General features: G+C 42.6%; 1 protein-coding gene across 14 annotated transcripts in view; it reads right to left on the bottom strand.

The window, feature by feature from the left end:
• The window catches only part of kif1aa (kinesin family member 1Aa), a 41,465-nt gene extending 25,643 nt beyond the window's left edge, over window positions 1-15,822 (bottom strand). For all 14 annotated transcript variants that reach the window (XM_030082838.1, XM_030082837.1, XM_030082836.1 and 11 more), the window contains exons 1-11: window positions 15,676-15,822; window positions 3,683-3,756; window positions 3,380-3,562; window positions 3,224-3,289; window positions 2,966-3,144; window positions 1,473-1,584; window positions 631-708; window positions 434-499; window positions 333-350; window positions 162-240; window positions 11-89 (exon numbers count right to left, since the gene is read on the bottom strand). In XM_030082838.1, the coding sequence (XP_029938698.1) occupies window positions 11-89; window positions 162-240; window positions 333-350; window positions 434-499; window positions 631-708; window positions 1,473-1,584; window positions 2,966-3,144; window positions 3,224-3,289; window positions 3,380-3,562; window positions 3,683-3,756; window positions 15,676-15,781 (1,040 nt within the window). In that variant the 5' untranslated portion in view covers window positions 15,782-15,822. The remainder of the gene's footprint in view (window positions 1-10; window positions 90-161; window positions 241-332; window positions 351-433; window positions 500-630; window positions 709-1,472; window positions 1,585-2,965; window positions 3,145-3,223; window positions 3,290-3,379; window positions 3,563-3,682; window positions 3,757-15,675) is intronic.
• Between the last annotated feature and the right edge of the window lie 5,749 nt (window positions 15,823-21,571).

Genomic DNA, 21,571 nt, shown 5'->3' on the forward strand with positions numbered 1-21,571 from the left:
TGCTCTGTACCTGAGTGTGCTGAGGGTCTCGTCGTAGTTGATGTCGGCGGGGCTCAGAGCGGCTACCATGGCGGTCCTGGAGTTACCCCCTGAAGAAAAACAGGCATGCTAAAAGGCTCTGAATGGAGAACTACTGAATGCATAGAGATGGTGAAGCCTACCCAGATTTTCTCTCAGGAGCCAAGTTAGAACTGAATCTCTGTAGGGGATGAAGCTTTCCACTTTCTTCTTCTTTTTATTCTGGGCAAAAAACACAAAACAATTACACTTTTTAATCCTACTGAGGTTGCGATTGGGGACATAAAAAAGAGAAAACTGTTTAAATCAATTACCTTATTAGGCCCAGAGTCCTAAAAAAAAAAAGAGCAAAAATCAGTAAAATACATGTCAAAGCCTGATGTGAAAACGTAGAACATAATGAGAGACTTCATACCACTTCTGCTAAAGCAGAGATGACTTTTCCCAGCGTGGTTAGAGATTTGTTGATATTTGCTCCTTCCTGCCACAGAGCATTAAAATACAGATATGGATTTACAATCACATATTTGGCAGTATTCAAAGTGATTTTTGATGTACTGATTGTTTAGTGTGATCTATTTGTTTGACAAGGAAACATGAAAACGTTCTCGCCTTGAGCCTGGTCCCCTTGGCTCCAGTAGAGTCCGCCCTCTCGCTGCCAGCCAGATCCACTAAACTGATTTTGCTGACCTGCAACAGATAAAATAAAACGCAGTGAAATAAAATGTGCATGGGCTCAACACAAAAAATTAAATGTATCTTGATCCCAGAGGTTGGCGTCTTCAAAAAGCAGTTTAAGATTGTAAGTAAGTAAGTAAGTAAGTAAGGAAGTAAGTAAGTAAAATTTATTTGTATAGCGCTTTTCACAGGCAGTGTGTCACAAAGTGCTTCACAGTTTAAAAATCACAAAAAAGACGATTCACAGTACATGAGAACAGTCATATAAAAAGAACAAGTCACTACCAAGACAATACTGACTGGGTCTAGAAAGCCTTCTGAAGCAAGTATGTCTTTAAGAGTTTTTTGAAGGCATCCACCGAGTCCAGGGAGCGCAGGTCCAGAGGAAGCTCATTCCAGAGGCGCGGCGCGGTGGATGTCAAAGAGCGGTCACCCCTGGTTTTAAAGTGAGTCCGGGGGACTCTCAGAAGGTTCTGGTCAGAGGACCTCAGGCTTCGGGCCGAGCTGTAGGGTGTCATGAGGTTTTTGATGTACATGGGAGCCTGGCCATGTAGAGCTCGGAAGGTCAGCACCAAGATTTTAAACTGGATACGGAACGCAACTGGGAGCCAGTGGAGGGATTTTAACACGGGTGTGATGTGGGACCTCTTGTTGGTGCTGGTCAATTGTGACAATACTATCAAAACCTTCGAGAGAGCATTGATTTCCTGTGTTTAGCTTTCAATCAGCGTCACTGATCAGTGCACGGAGAAGGTAATGAAGAAAAAAGTCTGTACCTTTTCAGACGTGTTGTCCGTCTCTGCGTCGTGGCGTTTCTGGGTGAAGATGATGTTGAAGACAGCGTGTGAGCGACTGCTCGTCTCGTTCATGTTGGTGGCAGCGACGGTCCTGGAGGCAGAGAGAGCGGACATGGACATCAGTCTGCACTCTCCGATCCACAAGCTTCTGACAATTTGAAAAACAGACGTCTCCCACATATGTAAATAACATGATTTCGTTTTATAAGTTTCCTGTAATCAGGCTAAGTCCTGTTCCAACAGGTTCATAATATAAATCCAGTTCCAGGTTAACATGTTCACTGGATGTAGAGGAGAGTTTCACTGGCCATTCCTTTGACCGTGTGTGTGTGTGTGTGTGTGTGTGTGTGTGTGTGTGTGTGTGTGTGTGTATATACATATGTATATGCATTTTATTTTCTGAGGCATTAATTACAAAAAAAAAAACCTAAACAAGTCTATTGTATTTGTCAGTTTTTCCATCATGAATCAATACTTAAAGTGTATTTATGAAAACTAAGTTTGCAGTCTTTGGGAGACTATAATTTATAAAAGTGAAATACTGAAAACAGCAGAAGCTATTATGAAGCCCCGAAACCAGGCATATTAATGATTTATCAACAACGTCGTTAAAAAAAACATTAAATCCTTGCAAATAACAGAAATCTGTGCAGTGAGCCATCACAAGAAGCAAACGCCACTGAAGCTGTAACCTGCATCAAGAGGATGTTGCAGGAGGATTGATTTACGCTGAAACGTACAGGTTTTAATGCGAAACAGACACAGTGAGACAAACTATGACCCTGCTTCTACAGAAAATCCAGAAAAGAGAGACGGCTCATGTACAGTTACAGTTATTTAAATGAGTTTTTGTTGGCTCAGTTTCTGTTTTTCACCCAGGTGTATTGTTGACTCCACATAAATAAAAACCCCTTCTCTCTTTGAGCACCCTCCCAAGCTTTTTGTGGAAATTTTTTTGAGCACAAGAAAGAGGCTGAGAGTGCACCGCGTGATCCTTTCCACTTTTCCCATGTGTATTTCACTGAACCATGATGCATTTTATATGTCGCACATCATGAAAAGAATGACATGATATTAATGTTGCTCAAACGATTTGATCATTACTGGTTGGTACAGTCGTTAACCAACGAGCTTTTATTGGTCCTGAGCCATCGGTTAGATTGAGCCTTAATTTCCATAAAATTAGTGGGTGGCTCACAAGAGACACACTAAAACAAAATTGCTTTTTAATATTCAGATTTTTCTTTGTCTCTAACAGCTCTAACAAAGCAAATTCTGCATAATGCAATTCGCACACAAGTTTTACCGCCTCAGTTTATGAACTTAGAAAACCCAAGAGGTTCTTTTCAACATGTACAGCATAAAATATGTTACAACCGTAGAGATGGCTCAATAATCTCACTCTGATGATCACTTTTATTACTTTCAATCTATGTGAACCCTCTAAAGCAGCAGAGTCAATCCTTCGTTACCTGGCCTTGTTGCCAGAGTCCATCAGGTCCTGGATGTCGTTGTAGGAGGTGACGGCCAGCTTGGACAAGTCCTCCACGTACGGCCCCATCAGAGGGTGCTCTCGCACGCGCAGGTTCCCCTTGTTTTTGGGGTTCAGCAGGTCCCGCACTCGCTCACAGTAGATTTCCATGTAGCTGACCTGTTCAGATTCACTGCTATAGCTCAAACCCTCACAAGGTGACTGTGCAAACGGGAGGAGAGGAAAAGTGAAGACTTACCTCCACAGAGTAGGACATGCTGTTGTCTGTGTTATCGTTGATCTTGGTAAATAGATCTTCACACAGCTGAGGGGAGAAAACAGACCCAACACGGTTACTGAAACCGTTTCAGCAGGTTGCTCCTGCTCGGGTCGAGTGATTTCAATGCGCCGGTACCAAGGGGATGATTCCTTCCTGGTCCTTGACATCCTGTTTCCCCATCATGGTGTAGGACTTGCCGGCTCCAGTCTGACCGTAAGCAAAGATGCAGACGTTGTAGCCTTCGAAGGCGTGAAGCAACATTTCCTCCCCGATGTCTTTATACACTCGCATCTGGGACGCATAGTTGACGTCCTCGGGCTGTGGAGAGACATCAACCATCAGCTGCTGCGCGAAGCTGGTAAAAGCAAAGCCGACGGCTGAAAGGCAGCTGCGGGAGTCGGCTGGTCTGGAGCTGCGTGGGGCAGCGGAGTGGCTCACCGAGGTGTGGGACCAGTAGGAGTAATCAAAGTTGAAGCTCTTGTTGTCTTTGGCCTGCTTGGGGTTGATGATGGCTGAAAGACAGGACAAGAAACACGGGTCAGAGGAAGGGTGAGAAACTGGATCCGAGCTGGGCCGCTGTCCTGCTGTGGCGAGAGAGAGGAGGAAAGGCCACAGCCACCTCTTCTTCAGAGCGACAGGCATTTACTTCATTAGAAGCAACAGTGAGCGACCTTTTTCATGAAGCAAATGTAGACTGAAATGCAATTTCTTTAACCATCTGTGTAAAAATTATTTGACAAAGTGAACATTCAGGTTCGTGATTACAGTAATGCAAGTTATCACTATTAAAACACCATCCGTTTTAAAATTACTCAGCCAACAATTAACAGCAATTTAACAAACACAGTCACACTTCATACCAGATTTATTTCATAATATATTAATCACTTGTTTTGTTTTCTAGTCAATATTCTGTATTGCTGCAAATGTTGAGATTTTTTTCCACATTGAAAACAATAAGTCTGACCAGTTTGAACCAACAAATAAACATTGTAATAATTTAAATCAAAGTAAAATTAAAAATAAGCCAAATGTGTGTCTTACTATGTTAGTCCTCAAAAAAGTTGGAAAAAAGTTCTTTAGTTAAGATGCTGCTTATTGATTTTTTGTAATTATAATCCCAGTCATATGATTTTAAATAGTTTGTTTTTTTTTAATTGATTTTTCGAATAATTCACAGACTGAATCTGCAGAGCTGAATTCACAAAAAGAAAAAATGCCATTCCCAGACTGCCATGCAAAAGTGCTCATTATCACCACTATGGCCTGTCTTCTGTTTTTCTTATTCAATATATAACACACAAAAAGAAGTGGTTATTTTGAGCACATGGAAAATAGAGACCTGTGTTAATCTTGCAACAGTCCAGGAAATGAAACAACCAGCAGCCCTCAGCTAATTCTTCTGGCTCCTCCAATAAATTCCACCTCTGTTGTTAGAATATTTATCACTCCCTGGCGGCTAACATGATTTCTCTGTCTTCTAGTTTCTGCCAGGTTTTCTGAAAGTCACATGTGCCCTTTAAGCACAAATCAATAGTCAAATCCACAAGAGCCACTGAAACCTTTCGTCTTTCATATGAAATAGATTTAGATACAGATATAAGATGACATAGATAGACTGTGACACATGAGGCTGAAGATCCAGCAGCTACATCTTATTATTATTAACTCTGTTAGACGAAACTGAAATCATGACAGAGAGAGCCGTTTGCAAAGGAAGAAAGTCTGATGTGAAAAATTCCTACTGAACAGCTACTGATGCTAATTTATTTCCTTATGCACCGTCCTGACAGTCGCCACCCCGGTGAATATGACACCGACAGCATTAAACTCATCCTGATGGCTGTCTGTTCTTTCCTACATGTGTTAAACATGACATGCATAATAACCCCCTGCTTACAGAGTCCTCCCTACAACTGCACTGGCTAATTTTTTATTGAGGCACATCGCTCATGACGGCAGCGGGCTTAAAAATAAATAAACGACAGAGATTAAGAAAAAGAACAACCAGGCCTGGTGCCAGCAGCCAGGCTGAAATGGCAGAGGCTGTTGTTTGAAAGTTTCAGGAGAAATTAAACCTTCATTGACCAAACGATGATATTTCATGTCTCTTTGTTTCTCTCAAACTTAAATTTGTATGTTGATGACAAACATAAGACTAAATTGTTGTTTTGCCCTCTTTGTTCTGGTAAAATATCTTTTGTTACAGCTTGATTGATGCAGTGAACTTGCAGTGTGTATGGTAAAATAATTAATCTCTAGAAAAGTTGCTTAAGCAGAGCATTACCCTCATTAGCAAGCAGCCAATCTTTTACTGAAATCCAGCGAGAGAGACTGCCGTTACCGTGCATGAGTTGGAAGAGGTGAAATGCATCTGTTTTCAGCCAGCATCATGCTTCTAAATATGTCTTATTGTGTGAAAATGGAATTTAAAAGTGTTTCACACTAAGTTTAAAGTCATAACATCAAGTGGTATTTCAATAAAATCCCGATAGGAAGGAGAAACAAATGTCTGTAATGCATGTACGTCTGTATGGTGCCCTCTGGCATGTACGCAGATACACACACACACAAAAAATATATAATAAAATGTCTGATTTATTAAAGTAATTCTTAGTTTCATCCGTCATTTATCATCAACTTATATAAAATAAAAAGTTACTCTCCACACACTGCTCCATGCACCTGAACACACACACAGAGTAAAGAGCGCTGTCCATGGTGCTGAAAAAAACCTTACATGCACATTTTGTAAATAACTACTTATTTATTCAATCTGCATGGTTTTATACATTTAGATGGTGAGGTTTTGTACAGTCATGATGAATTTTCCAGCCTTTCCTGATTTCTGGTGTTAAATAAAACAAACGCAGTGCTGTGGACATGCACTGAGTTACCGAGGAAACTCCTGCTTTGAATTACCAACATGATGAGCAGAACTGGATGGATTTATGACTGGTTAATGAGTGATGAGACAGATAACTAAGACATTTTAATCTGGTCTGCACTACTCTCCCACACCACTTCCAATAACTGGCTTGCTGGTTTAGTTCTTGTGTATGGCGAGGTAGGTTTTACATCAACACACTTCAATGTGATGGTTACATAGAAAACAAATTGATTGCAACGAGCTTGACTGAACTATTCAAACTGATCCAAAAAGTCAAGAGAAAAAAAATGGTGTTGATGCATAATTTTGTGATTTACTTGATCCATGTCATGGGAAACTTTTGAATCACTGAAAAAATAAGTCACTTTTAATGTAGTGAACTAACAAAACATTGAGAAACTGAGAAAATGACAGTATGGTGCCTCAAAAATGCCAAAGTGACAAAGTGGAATGAAAAGACAAGATTTAAATTTTACATTTTGTCCGTGAAATCAAAGGTCTTTGGTGTAAGTGGTGCTAAACAAAAACAATATTTTTATTGTCTGTTTTGATGCCAATGATGAAAAATGCTTCCTCCTTCCTCCCAGAGCTCCAGACCATTTTCTCTGCTAATGCAGATGTGGTCAATAATAGAGCAGGCCCGGGGCTAAGTACAGAGCGAAGTAAGTGTACACACACTGTTGTTTCCTCTTTATGCTGCTCGTGTGTTTCCAGCGATGAAATATAGGCCAGAGTGGCTGACTTGGGTTTCAGATTTCAGGTCCATCCCTCAACATGACAAAGAGATCAGGCCTCAGTTACTGGCCATGACTCATCTGCGTACCCTGGAAGAAGGCCACAGTCAAACAAAGACAGACTGCAAGCCGTTTATTTGCTGTCTATCAGAACGGCAGACTCTTAGAACGAGATGGAAAGTCAACATTGATCAAGCCGAGGCAGATAATTACTCCGCTCGGCATGTGTGTAACAGTGATGTTGAGAGGCGTTGTTGTTGACAATGTCACTCTTTCACCGCACATCTGATATTACCATGGTTTCTATTTTCATACCATCTTTCTCACAGAGTAGTAAAGAGCTATTAAAGTGCTGCGCCATGTACGGGTAAAGAAAAAATACTTAGTAAAGGACACTGTAATTTTCACCAAATAAAGAATACTTATATGGACTCAAGCGATAAAGCAGAAATCATTAATAAAATAAAGTGACACAGAGACACAGAGGACTTTACCAAACCTCTGAAATGAAACAATAAACCAGGATTCAATGATTTCTCAGAAGCAGAGCCTCTGCAGCACGACATCCTCGCTGCTTACTCATCTTTCATCGTGTGATTCATGCAGCCGATGCTTCAGGACCGGAAAGCTAAGTGCCTCGCACTCAGATAAGGCATTTATTTCAGAGTGGTCGCGACGCGCAGCATATATGAGGGTCATGGGGAGACACAGGGCACGACGGCCTTCACATCCTCCTCAGAGGATAATTCTTTTAGCAGGCAGGTCACGTCTTCAGCATTTCCCATCATGCCCCTCATTTACCATCTGCCCTTTCTTTTTACAATGGAAACGCTTTCCTCTAGCTGTGTGCCGAGTTTATAAACGACAAGTCAGAGGGGGTAATAAGACGGGCTGCAGCCACTGTTTATCCTCTGTCTGTGTTCCCACAAACCTCGTCACCAGATGACGAGTTTATGCCAGCGCACGTCACAGCCACACGTTCATCGCCACAAGATTTGCATACACTCTAATTTATTAGTTTAGATTTACATTACATGCTTCTTTGTTCTCAACCAGATGCAAATCACATCAGGGCAAAAGAAAATGTTTTTAAAACCAGCTTATTTGTGTTTTCTATGAGATACTTTTCTAAGTCTGTTATGTTTGTAACAATAAATGTACAATTCATAATAACCACAAATTATTCAGGAAATATTGAAGTTGTTAAACTAAAACACATGAAAACATTAATTCATTACGGACTTCTTAACATGGAATCTTGCGATCTGCTGGAAAACAATCTACTTTTGGCTTTTTGACTTTATTAATGATAACAGTGATTCTTAATATACAAATATCTATTTACAAAGAACACCACTGCTTTAATTCATCTAACACAGAAAACTAAAAAGAATATTCCTACAATTGTTCAGTCACTCGTGGACAATTCACTGGTTCATTGTGAGTAGCATTTACAATACAATTACGTTCTTTGAGATCCCGCTATTAATAAAATTGATACTATTTTGACGTATTGTGACGGCGGTGAGTCATGATCATCAGAAAGGCGTCCCCAGCTTTCCACTATACCTTCTTTATCAGACGCCGCTACTCATCACCGGAGCTGTCATCGTTTTCTAGCAAGTTTCCTGAATGCAGCATCCACAACCTGCTGCCGTTTCATTTCAGCCACCGTCCACTCAAGTTCTCAGCCTCCGCTTATGGCACGTTCCATGTTCGTCTTTGTCTGAAGCTGTCGGGTCTTCATAATTGTGACTGAATGATGCTGGTCAGACCGTCACGGGTGACCTGCCCCGGTCAATAGAAGAGGAAATGTGGCTGCGTCAGCAGGTCTGACTGGCTGAAGGGCTGTGAACCCACTGACAGCAACTGCAGGAGAGCCACGTAGATGTTACTTTCAGTTTAAGTGCAGCTGTTCGCTGCTTCACGTGGGACTTCTGCACTTTTTAAAGCCTGTAAAAAGATCACAAGGCACTGTTTTTGTATTTGTGAGCCGTAAACATGATTCTGGTTTGTTTGTTTGTCAAAGGTTCCATCCTATACAGTTTTTCAACACAGTCGCTAAAAGCTGGAACAAGTGAGGGAGATGACAGACTTCTCTTCCAGGACCTCATACACAGACTGCGATTATTCACATTACTGCTAGAAAACCAATGGAAAGTGAGTTTCGCATAACATGAGACCGTTAATGGTTAACTGTTGAAAAGGCAGCAGCATTAATACCAATAAAATTGCCACTAAACAGTATTCAAAAGGTAACCACACCCACTGCTACAATGGTTCGTACAATGCCTTTACATTCACATGCATATACCAACGTGTTTCTACAGATATTACAAGGGATTATAGTGGCAAACGGCCGAGCAGTGCAAAGCCTGACATGTTTAAAACTTTCTTGCAGCACAAAAAGAATAAATCTAACCACCGACTAGTTCCTCCGACTAGTACTTAGGAGATGGGGCCCCATTATTGCTTGAGGTCTGTCTCCTGCATCTTAATGAGGCCAGCGTGGGAGGGAAGACCCCTCAAACAACAAGATCCCTGCCATTCTCCGACGCTCTGGGAACTGAGCTATTGACCCGCACATGAGTTCAGGAGGCACAAAGGGGAGAGCAAGAAATGCACCCCAGAAAAATCCAGAGCTCCAGCTTCTTTCCTCTTTCTCCAGTCCAGACTGGGGACTGAATAGGGGGTATTTACACCCAGCCCCTCCAGACGCCGCTACCAATGGGTTTTTTCATGACATCAGCCTGCTCACATCCTCCAGGCCACATCCAGTGCTATTCAATCGCTTTGAGAAAGAACAATCTGCTCTGCTCAAAGGCCCTAAGTCTCACTGAAAGCTGCTTTGTGCCTCTAAACAGCACGGAGAGTTCTATTAATGGCAACACCATGTAAAATATGGTTGACCTTAAAAACTTTACATTTAGAAACTCTTTAATTGAGTCATGAACTTTTTTCAATTCTTACCAGCTGATTGGTCTGTCTCCTTCAGTTTTTTGTTTTAAATTAAAGCTATTTTGTCGACTAGTTGAAAATATTGAGAGGTGCTTGGTGTTTATTGATAGCATCTTTAATTACATAAATTGTATAAAACATGATTAACTGGTCACACACAGCCCCCATCATTTATTTTCTAATCAATAAATTCTTAATGTGAAAAACATCAAATGATTTCATAACCAAATGATATCTGTTTGTTTTTTTTTATTTCCTTGTTGTTTGTTGAATTAGTAGCCATAAGGATGAAGTTATTTGCGCCATTTACTCAATGTTTTCATTTCTGAAAAGTTTGGTGTTTAACACAGTAGCGTTTTGAAAACAATGTCCATTTACATGGAAACAACAGAAATGTAGAAAAAAAAAGCAGTTTCCATGTTGGGCCACTAGTGCTGTTGGTTTTTTTTTTGGAATGAAACCACACGCGTGTGCAATACGCCTTAAACATCAACAATGGAAACGAATACGGACATTCGTGTGGACAGATGCAACGTTGGCTCGCTGTTCAGCTTGACCGTCAACTCTAAAACAAACAAGTCCAGGAGAATTTGGACCGGGAGCGACTTCAACCATGCTTGTCGTGTAAAGAAACATCCAAAATGCAACAGAAGTGTTGTGTTTTCAAATAAAAACGTGCTGTTAACACGTCCTCAGAGGCCCTCATGATCACTTACTCATGACTATTGATATCATTCGCAAAACCATTCAAACAGTATTTTTAAGCACCAACAGCTGGGCGTTCGAGAGGAAAAAGGTTTTGTGAAATAAAAAGTGCAGAACAGCAAATGGTGACATCTTCACCGCCTAGATGTGAACGGTCTATTGAAATGAAGGTGATCTCATCTTTCAAACTGAAATGCTAAGATTTATTTAATTGTATTAATGATTGTATCAACAGCCTGTTTTGATGGTTGTGCATAAATCCTATGCTGTGGAGCTCTATCTAATATCATTTCAATGTAAAAGAGCCACGCAGACAAAAGGAATAAAACAGATAACTCAATACAGCTGTTGCATAACTACTGCAGGAGTGATTAGTGGTACAGGCACTAAAATATTCATCTGATTTTTGATAAATAACCATTGTTTATGGACATGCGATGACTAAGTGGGATAAACTGGGACAGAGGGATTTACACAGAACTCACATCTTTTTGTAGTGATGCAGGGTTCAAAACTAGGAAAAGACAGCAATTACGCCACATCCTGAGGCTAAAATCTAATCCAAGACTACACGTTGTCTCACATTACAACACTCGATATCAATGCTGTCAAGTTCAAATAACAGCGCCATGCAGCTCAATTCGATCCGGAGTCGGAAACACTTAAGATGAGAGCTTAATAATCTTTAAATACCCACACCGCTGGATGATCTGCCATTCTTTTACTGCAAAGAAGCACAAGTACATATTAAAAGGTATACTAAATATTTTTTTTGCAATCACAGTGGTAGGATCTGCATCTTCATTTCAAACTTTAACCTCAAGAGTAAAGTACCAAAGAAAGCAAGCTGTCCTTACAGTATCACAGGGAAACAAGTGTTGTTTCCCTGTCCCGCCACTAGGTGGTAGTGTTGCGATCTGTCTTCAGCCATTTCCACCAGAGAAGAAATAAGAAAGCCAGGATGTCACCCTCAGTATGAGGACAGCCTGCCAACAGGAGGCTGGATCAGAAAACATTTACCTCCAGGAATAAATCCAACTGTCAGACTTTCAGTACTGTGATATGTGGCAATTGCTGCGTAACCACTAAACGTAATGTTACAACATTTAAGCAAACCAACCAAACTTTTACACCTCTGAAAACAACACAACACTTTTACAAATTATATACTTTTTGACTGTAACAGAGTAGTTGGAACATTTAATCTAAGCTGAACTAAACAGAGACATGTGACGACGGTGTGTCAGTGAATATTCAGTGTTTTTATGTCAACTTTACCTGCATACGCTGCTTAACAGCAATATTTTAATAAGTGGGAAAACTATAAAACAAGAATTCACAGATCAGCCCTGGCAATGCAAGTAAATTTCATCATTAAATTCACTGAGAGCATTTTTCCAGTAGACTGCAGGATCTCTGAAGTAAGTTTGCACTGCTTGATGAGACAGGGCTGACAGTTAAATACTCGTACGCTACCGTGGAGACGGAGCAAGAAGCCAAGGATGTGACACCACTCCTACTGGAGGGATTTAGATTCTACACGCAGTCGTGCTGCGAGCTCGCGTGTTTTATGGCAGCAGGAAAAAAAAAGGGGAAAAAAAAAAATCCCAAATAAAAAAAAAAGTACAGCCCCAAAACGGCCACCCAGCTTGCTGTCTAGTCACCCATGACATGAACGAGGAGGAGGGAGATGGCTAAATTAGGCCAAACGGTAAATATTTCAGGACGTCTCATCCATTATTGACGACTGGCTTTACCTTGCTAAGCAGACTACATATCGAGTGTCTTTCCAGTCTCCTCGCTCTGTGCTCGGTAGAATCCAGGGAATCCGCGGCCTCCTCTCAACTGGAGCGCACGCCATGACAGCAACAATAAAACTTGGTCTGGCACATTGCACAATATGCAAAGTTATTTTTTGTTTTTCAAAAACTAAAACCACCTTAGAGAAAATTAGAAGAAAAAAAGAAATCTAATTTCAAATGATGAAAATGAAAAGCATCACAGTTTATGGTCCAAAAGTTTTTCATCAAGATGGATTATTGACTATTAACCCACTGGCTGCAGCATTTTTGATAGTAAATTTATCTTTCGTTTATTTTTCCATTTTTTATTTTTCCAATGTTATACATGCAACATTTTTTTTTAATTTTAGGGCTGTCAGTCTGAATCATGTTATTGTAGGAAGAGTAATTTTTTAAATCGTGATTAATTGCAGAATTAGTGTTAGGGATAGAAATTGCCTCAAAGAAATAGGAGAAAAAACTTTTATTGATATTGATTTTTTCATCCTTGTGCAGCACAGGTGAATTCTGAAGATTAGATTCTTCATTAGAAGCTGGAAAATGCAACAAATATCTTATTGTTTTGAACTGTTCAACAGTGAGACTGCTGTAGAAATCACAATATGCCACCTTCAGACACGGGGGTGATGCAGAATCCACTCTGCTGCTTCAAATCAGGATCAAATATGGTTACTGGTCATAATAGACAAATAGACTGGGTTTCTTTTTACTATGAACAAACAATATTGTTTGTTATAGAGATTACCGATTAAAAAAACTGTATTCTGTTAGTTAATAATAGGTATGCTGATACTTCGGTTGCAGCTTGGCTCCTCTCTGTGTTCTTTTTCCCTCTGGTAAAAATGTGATCACTCTAGTGTTTTGCATCGTTTTTGCTGAGTCTTCTGGTTTCATGTCATCTCTTCTGTATGTCCTTGGTCCTGGTGTCCTTGCTTCCATGTTGCTCTGGTCTTAGATTCTAGTTCACCGTCTTACTGCTCCTCTCGTGTCCTCCTGTGTGGGTTCTGGTTGTTGACGGTCAGCTGTGCGTAATGTTCTCTCTGTTCCATATTATTTATTGTTCTGTTGGTCTTCTTAGTTTAGTTGTCCTCGTTGTTGTTCTTCACCTGTTACTTCTTCCCTGTTTATCTGAGTTTATAATTCACCTCTGGATTTCAGGTTCTCCCTTAAGGAATTTCTTGGACGGTGGATTCATTGTCCCCTTTTTGTGAAAAATCTTTTTTTTTTTCTTGTTCTTGTTCATGGAATTATCTCATCTTCAGTAATGATCGGTTTTTGCCTGCTTCAGCATTTTGGGCCCTTTATTCACGCCGCCCACAAGAACACACATAATTTGCTGCATCAGAAAACTCCAGATACTCCGGCCGGCAGTCTCTGGTGAGCAGGACCAGCTGGAGGTCGTTGGAAGATCATGTTCACCCCTGGGTCATGGTGCTGGGTGCAGGAGGCTCAGGAACAGTGAGGCTTAAGTGGGACAGACTTCAGCCTCCAGGAAGCACATTCTGAACTCGATGCGCCATGTTGCTACTAGCACTCTGCATGCTAGCTTAACGGCTGCTAGCTTCCTGCCTGCTGGCTCTCAGGATGCTACTCGGAGTAGATGGCACCACAGACGTCAGGGAACCTCTGACTATTTCCAAGGGGGTCCAGGACGGTCCAGCTCGACCTGTCCCTGAGTGGATCCAAAAGCCCACACTCTTTTAGATGACCAAGGTGGTCCAGGATGGCCTGCCCTCAGATGAATCCAGCAAGGTCTTCAAAGAGATCCTAGCATCACCACACGCCCATCTTTGTCTCCTGCTGGTCTCCAAAAGGGCCCAGGAGGACCCACGTCTATTAGCTTCTCTGCTGATCTCTGAAGGGCGTCCACAGGTGTATGTGTCCGAGTCCAGAAGGAGTCACCTCAGCATAACTCCAAAGACGAGCCTGTTCCTGGATGACTCCAAGAGGTCCAGGCAGGGGTCCTTTCCAGAATGTATGGAGGTCCAAGAGGGTCTTCTTTTCCTGACTCTGAGGAAGTCTTGGAGGGCGTGCCCCTGCCAGTTTCTCTGCCTGTCTTAAAAGGAGATCCTGGAAGGCCCACATTTATTTGTTGCCAAAGCCCAGCCCTCCTGCATGAGCTCCTTGGGGGGGAACGGTTGTCAGGCGAACCACGTCTGTCTCCAAGGATCCAGGAGGAAGACGCCAGGATCCAGGGGTGGCGGCATGGTGCCGACGCCGTTCCATGGGTACTCTGGAGGTCTGGTCATGAGATTGCTCCTTCTGCTGTTTCAGCATTCTCTCGTCACTCTTTATTGCCGGGCGGGGCCCCGGTCTCGGAGAACCCACTTCTGACAGACTCTCTGCTGGTCTCTGAAGGGGTTGGGGAACGACGATCTTTACATGATCCGCACCCAATTGTGAGCAGATCTGAGGAGATCTGGTAGAACTCCTCTTTAGATGCCCGCCCGCCCGCCCGCCCAATGCTCGAGGATGGGCTGATTTTTCCAAAAGCTTCAGCCTCCTGCTCAGCAAGCAGCAGTTTCTTGAACAAATTTCACACAATGACATAACTGACCAAAAACACACTTATTTGACGTAACGAATGAACTGGGAGCCTGTTCGTAGCTTTGGTTGTTGTTGGTTATTCAAAGGGAGTGTCACATGCCATATGGTTTAAAATGACAATTACATAGTGATATGAACCATCAGAAATCTCACTGCACTTTTACAATTAAATGGCTGAAAGTTTTATCTCCTGCCACTGTTATATGTTCTGTTCTGCATTCGTGAGAGATATGAATAGAAAGACCAATTAGAAAATGAGGAGTAGAGAGATATTTTTAATCTAAATAACAGGCCTCACCCAGAATAATTTTCTGTCGGAATCTGGCAGAGATTATGTCTCCTACAGCGTGATGTTCAGCAGATTTACAAAGCAGGTGATTATGATTTGATAACTCCTTCACTGTTCGCTCTGTTTAGCAGCTGAAAACATGGAGCCCTGAGGTTATTTGACACATGTCAGTCATGTACAAAACCTCAGCTTGGTGACATTGTGTCTCAGTAAATTTGGATTTCTTCTGAAATTACTTTTTTTTTTGGAAATAGTGTGCTTTTATTTTGTATCTTGAAGCAGGCTTTGTTTTCCAGAGATTTAAAGTCACTGTAGATGTTACGCAGATTTGCAGATTAAGGCAGGCAACAGTGCAGCTCAACAACCTTGAATTTTCAACAATGCTTGTTGAAAAATCCTGTAGCTCGGGCTGACGGCTCCTAAACCTTTCCTACTGGTCTGTGGCCATGGATCTCCACTCCCAGACAACTCAAACTGAGAAGAAATGTGCCGTTTGGAATACTCACTGGTGGTGTTTCCAGACATCTGAATGATGCATTTACTTTCTTTTCCGATCTCTCTCGAATTGAAAGGGCGGACCCGGACCGCTACTTTCACAGAGGCCCCTGCCATGGTGCTGACTTCTCACACCCTGCGATGCCTTCTGTAGCGGCCGGGTGTTCGGTCTGATGAAGATCTGCAGAATTGAAAGCAAAGCAATCTAATTGTAACTGAATTTGCATTAACTTAAATACAGTACAGAATTAGGGGGGGGGAAAAAGAAACAGATGTCCAATTCATGTTTCATACAGACACAAAAATATAGATTGTAGCTGACGAAACAATGTGTCAAGTCATCACTGGAATCCGTTCATTCAGGACAGGGTCAGGTGGAGCAGGAACCTATGTCAGTCGACTCCATGCAAACAGCAGGGTACGCCCTAAACGTGGCACCAGTATATCAAAAGTAACTCCTGCTTACAATATTATTGCTCTTTACAGAGTAATAGGAAACCTACGAGCTACATAGGGATGTATCAGGGTTATCAACAGACTGTCAACAGCTGATTTTTCTTCTTCACTACTTTACATGTGCCACCACGAGTCAATACGTATGTATTTTTGTGTATTTTTCCCCGAGTTTCAGCACTTGAGACAATCTAGTTAATGTAAACAGAACAGTGTGAAAGCTGCAATGTCTGTAAGAGACAAGACATGAAAACTCTGACGCTGTCAGTTCAGTAACTCATGTTGCAAGACTGTTAATATTAATTTTACATTTTTTGCCAAAAGCTGTGAAGTCTGAGTGTTTCAGCGAGTGGCTGATGCGCTCCAGACAACAGAGGAGGGCAGGGCTCGAACATGAAAGGACCGTGCATGGTCAGCTACAGTCAGGGAGTATGGATAATGAAGCTAACAGTAACAAAAGAAATGCAGTAGCAGCAGCGACGGCAGCTGCAGCTAAATGTCAGGGCATTTCTCTCGATGACAATGGCACGGAAACCTGCCACAAATCCAGGCTCTGGCTCAAGTTCCACCGGCAACTCATCTTTAAAAACACTATCCTTCCACTCATGCTGTGATCTGGGCTTGTCCGTAAGAAGTGTGACTCATCAGCACATCCAGCTCGTGCCTTCATCAATAACTTCATCCGTGTCCATGTCCAGGCGCGACAGTCACTGACACCACCGGGTCTCTCTAGCGGTGTGTTTGCATGGCTTTCTGGAGTTTGTGACTCGGGTAGATTTGCTGTGTCACCCTGCTTCCTCCACAGCTGGCACCCAAAGGTTAGTCAGTGAGAAGTGAGAGGTGAGGTCTAACACTCATGGAAGCTGTGCTGCACTCACTAAAACACACAGGCTTCCCTTTAATCTCTTCTTCGTGCCAAAATATCACGCGTCGCTCTTTCCTCACACAACCTCTGACTGAAATCATTCTTGGCCACACTTGTCGAAAAAAAATAATCTGTTTCAGCCTCCCTTATAAAAAAAATATATATATAAAAAAAACAGATCCATGAGTATAATCTCCTGTTCAGACCAATCAGCTGATGTCGCAGCTCAGCTGGACTGTCACCATCTTTCTGCTACACATATTCATGCGTTTAACCTTATCCATGACATTATTTCACTCTAAAGGTAACAGCGAACCCCAACAACACATCCGGGATGGGCGAATTCGGACGATCATGTAGGATTAATTCCTGTTTTCCGCTAAAGGCCAGGTCCAGAGGTGATGAATTAACACCCAGCTCTGTATTTCGGTGGATGCTGTGAAACCCCCTCCGGCGGGTGTTACGGGTTTATTCAGCTCAGCCCAGTCACGTTTATTTGCGTGTTTGACGGCGTGTGGGTGCAGCAAAATGCCCCTCGGAGGCGGTGGTGGTGTTACGGGGCAGTCGGGGTGTCTCTCCGGGGCTGACAGCCTCGGCTATGGCCGCACCCTCCGCCCGTCTCCTCCCCGGAGGAGATGAAGGAAGACCGCCCCGGTGAAAGCTGCGTCCCCCGCCCGGGGCCGGAGGACAATGGAGAAGGGAAGGGAGATGGAGAGATGAGAAACGTACCTCCGCAGTGCCGAGCGGAGGCTGCGAGTCGTCCGCTCCGGAGAGGTTATCCTCCACCTCTTTCTTCCTCTTCCTCCACCTCCCGGTCCGGCGCTGCTCCGGCTAGCAGCCGCTCCTCTCCATGAACCGGAGGGGTGAGCCGCACGCGACGACCGCGGAGTGGAGGAGGCGGCGGTGGCGGAGGAGCTGGAGCTGGAGGTGGTGCTGAGGGTCGGGCGGAGAGGATCCAGCCCGCTTCCAGACGGTCAAAATGGCTCTGTAGTCTGGCTGTCTGTGTGGAGGATGCTGGAGCTCCAGCGAGCCGCTGACATCACCGCCGAGGGAGGTGACTCCAACAGCATCGATGCAGTGGTGGAGGGAGGGAGGGAGGAGTGGGCGGCACGGCCGAATCCAGCACCTGCTCCACATCTCTCCCAGCCTGCACCGGGGCTCCGTGCAGACCGGGGACATCCGAGGGCAGCTACCTGCAAAAAAAGTGTACCTGTTTTCATGAAGAAACTGAAGAGCAGTGTCAGTGGCATGTTGTTTTCATGCGTGCTGCAAAAATAAAGTGAAATCACACTAATTCATAGTCTTTATTTTCATCCATCCATCCTCTATAGCAGAGGTGTGCAACCTGCAGCTCCAGTCCCTCTGTGGTGGCTCCAGAAAGCTTTCACTCCATGAAACGTGAATAAACATTGAACTTGTTTTATTGTGGTTACACACAACAGTACTGTTCAAAATGATCAGTCACTCTTGGTTCAAGAAGGATTAAAAAAGAAATACAAGTAAAATATGGAGAAAAAAAAAACAGAAGAAATGAGGGGGGGGGGGGGGGCTAAAATGTCTAGAATTTATAAAACAACATTAAATACTGCTTAAAATAAGCTAAAATGGTTAATACAGCTAAAATGTCAAAATTGACAATAAAAAAATACTTGAAAAGGGGAGCAAAGCTGGTAAAATCAGATACACAAATAGGTTAAATGTTATAAAATGTTCACTATCCTGAACCCTAACTTCATATACGAATCATAGGATATGAAACTTTGAAACCTCCTAAGCTGCGTTACCTTCATTTTAAAGGGTAAATGTGCTTTGTGGCTCCAGACCAACTTGACTTGGTGGAAAGTCACAAAATTGTCTCTTTTGGTCATGAAGGTTGCAGGCCCCTGGGCTATAAGGTGCAGGGTCAAAGGGTGCTGGAGCTAATCGCAGTTAACTGTGGACAGGTGACCAGTCCATTAAAGGACAAACAGTTAAACAGACAACCATTCACTCACATCCACACCAAGGAGCAAGCATTCATGTATTTGGACTGTTGGAGGTAAAAAGGAGTGTCCAGAAGAAGTTCACATATGCATGCAAACTCCAGATAGGAAGGCCAAGTATCTGAACCCTCAGTCTTCTCGCTGTGCGGTGAGAACCACCATGCCACTGTCTTTTATTTGCTTATTTTAATTGTGTCACATTTAAAAATGCTCAGGATCGCTGGAGCAGATCCATGCTAACAGCACAGGGTCTATGTGTCGGCCCAGGTCAGCTGAATCTTGAAGCAACTGATCTTTTCCAATATAGAAATTTGGATTTATACAGCCACTGTTGTCATAAAGGCCAAACTGAATCTATGGGTTTATGAATAAGTGAAAAGAAATGAATGAATGAAGTGATCAGCAACAGCAGAGTGAGGTTGAGTTCTGCTCTGATCTGCTGCATTGCTCTCAGTCAGCTGACTTGTGTTTATATTCTTTGCAATTCTTCACAATGAAGATTTTACTTACATGGTCATCCTACAGGCTGGCCTGAACTGGTCTGAATCTGGTAGATGCAGTTTTGGTCAACAAACTGAATATTGGACACTATCACAATCATTTATAGGTCAATAGCTTTTATAACAGCAGAAACATTTGAGTAGATGTTCATCTGAATTGGTAAAACATACATGTGTTGCTTCCCAGGACAGTGCTGAATGCAGTGGCAGAGGGGGATTAAACTCTATTGTGTGAATGAGGTTTAGTAGGTCAAGGCAGGGACATCAAGCTGAGAGGAGACAAACCGGCTGCTGCACCATGGAAACTGTTCACTGAAATGTCCCGGAGCACAGCCTGGCAACACAAATTCAATTACAGAGCAGAAATGTATTTCCGATCATTTGTTTTTTTTCTTTGCACATTCCTCAGTGACCCTTTCTGAAGTAACCTGCTCTGCAGAGGAAAGTTGTTCTCCCTATTTACTGAAGCAAAATGCAAACGGTAAACATGGTGAGGGCAGGTGTGAAAAGGTGGTTTAACCATCTGTGGCTGCAACCATCCGTGTTATCACTCACAGCTGCATCAGCAGGTCAAACTCATAGAGGAATTTTTGGTTACAAATATCATTTTAAATAAACCTCCTGAATTACATACTTTAATTTCTTGTGGCCATCCTTCGACAACAATCAGATGTAGTAGATCGATTAATCAGTGTTTATGTACAGGATGGTTTTCATGCAACAAATTTAGCATTAAATGCTTGCGATGCAAAAAGATATATAAAAATAAATAAATAAATAAAAATAAAAACTCACAACTATCCCCTCAAAATTTCCAGCAACCATTCTTCTTCACCCCACGATTCATTCACATTTTCAACAGAATGTGTTCCAGGAACCAAGTACTGTCCAACCAAAGAAAGACTGCCTTTCTCCCATAAATAAGAAACACTGGAATTCCCTGGAAACCCTAAAACCGAATTAAAGGTTCTGTGATATAACTCCCCCTAAAGCCTAAACCTGAGCCTTACTTTCCGGAGTTTGCATGCTCTCCAGCCTCGTCCCACAGCCCAAAGACGTGCTGCTGGGTTAATCAATGGCTACATATTGACTCTGGTCATTATTGATTGTGTGTCTCCTTCTGATGAACTGGCGTCTGCTGCAGAGATTACCCCGTTTGTTTACTAATGTAAGATGAGCACAAAGCTCTCGAGATCCTCACTTAATGTAAAAGGCTATAGAGAATGAGTGCATTGAGTTTGCATGTTCTAACAGCATCTGCCTGTCTGTCTGTTAGCACGGTGATGATAAGCCAGTGCTCTAAAGCAGCGGCAGCCAATCTTTTCTTTTTTGGAACAAATGCTTATTATCTCGCAGTGAGAACCAGGCGACCATTGATTCACTGGCAACGACCACAATGGACTCGGAATGAGCTGAGACGAAGGATGCAGCGTCGTGGCGATCAGACTGGTTCTGGATGAGACTCAGGATGAGAAATGTGTCTGAGATGCTCAGTGTCTCAAGGCAGGGAGGAGCGAAGCAATAAGAGAGATCAGGAGGCGTCTGAGGGGGAAGATTTAAGGGGCCAGGCTAAATAAATGTCACAGGGATGAGTCAGTCGGGGAGTGTGGGATGAGGATGGAGCTGGAGGGGTCAGGGCGGGATAAGAATGAATGGATGAATGAGGCATGGAGATTTCCATATTGACATTATAGTAATCTTGTATTAAAATTATTTTCTTTTAATGTCTTGTTTCCAGGAAAATAAAGTCATACTGCATCAAACTGATGTTTTGTAAAAGTAAGAAGTCAGTTTTACAGTTGTTTAATATTTTTCATTAGGAATTTAGTAGGAGAGAACAGCTACTAAAGACAGATATTTTCCTTGGTGCACGGTAGTCTAATTTATATGTAGCAGAGTGGAGCAGACCACATGAACTGACGTGAAGTGGGGATGTGTGGAGTAACCTCTGGATGGTCTTCCAGCTGATTGCAGGGATGAGAGGACCTTGCTAATTGATGTCAGTGTGTCCTTGTGCATGCGATCCCACCCACACACTGCAGGCCCATGACAGTCTGACGTCTGGGGAGCTTTCTGTTCCTCAATCAGCAGAGATTCACTTCACCAT

Source organism: Salarias fasciatus, chromosome 23, assembly GCF_902148845.1.
Source record: "Salarias fasciatus chromosome 23, fSalaFa1.1, whole genome shotgun sequence".
NCBI lineage: Eukaryota > Metazoa > Chordata > Actinopteri > Blenniiformes > Blenniidae > Salarias > Salarias fasciatus.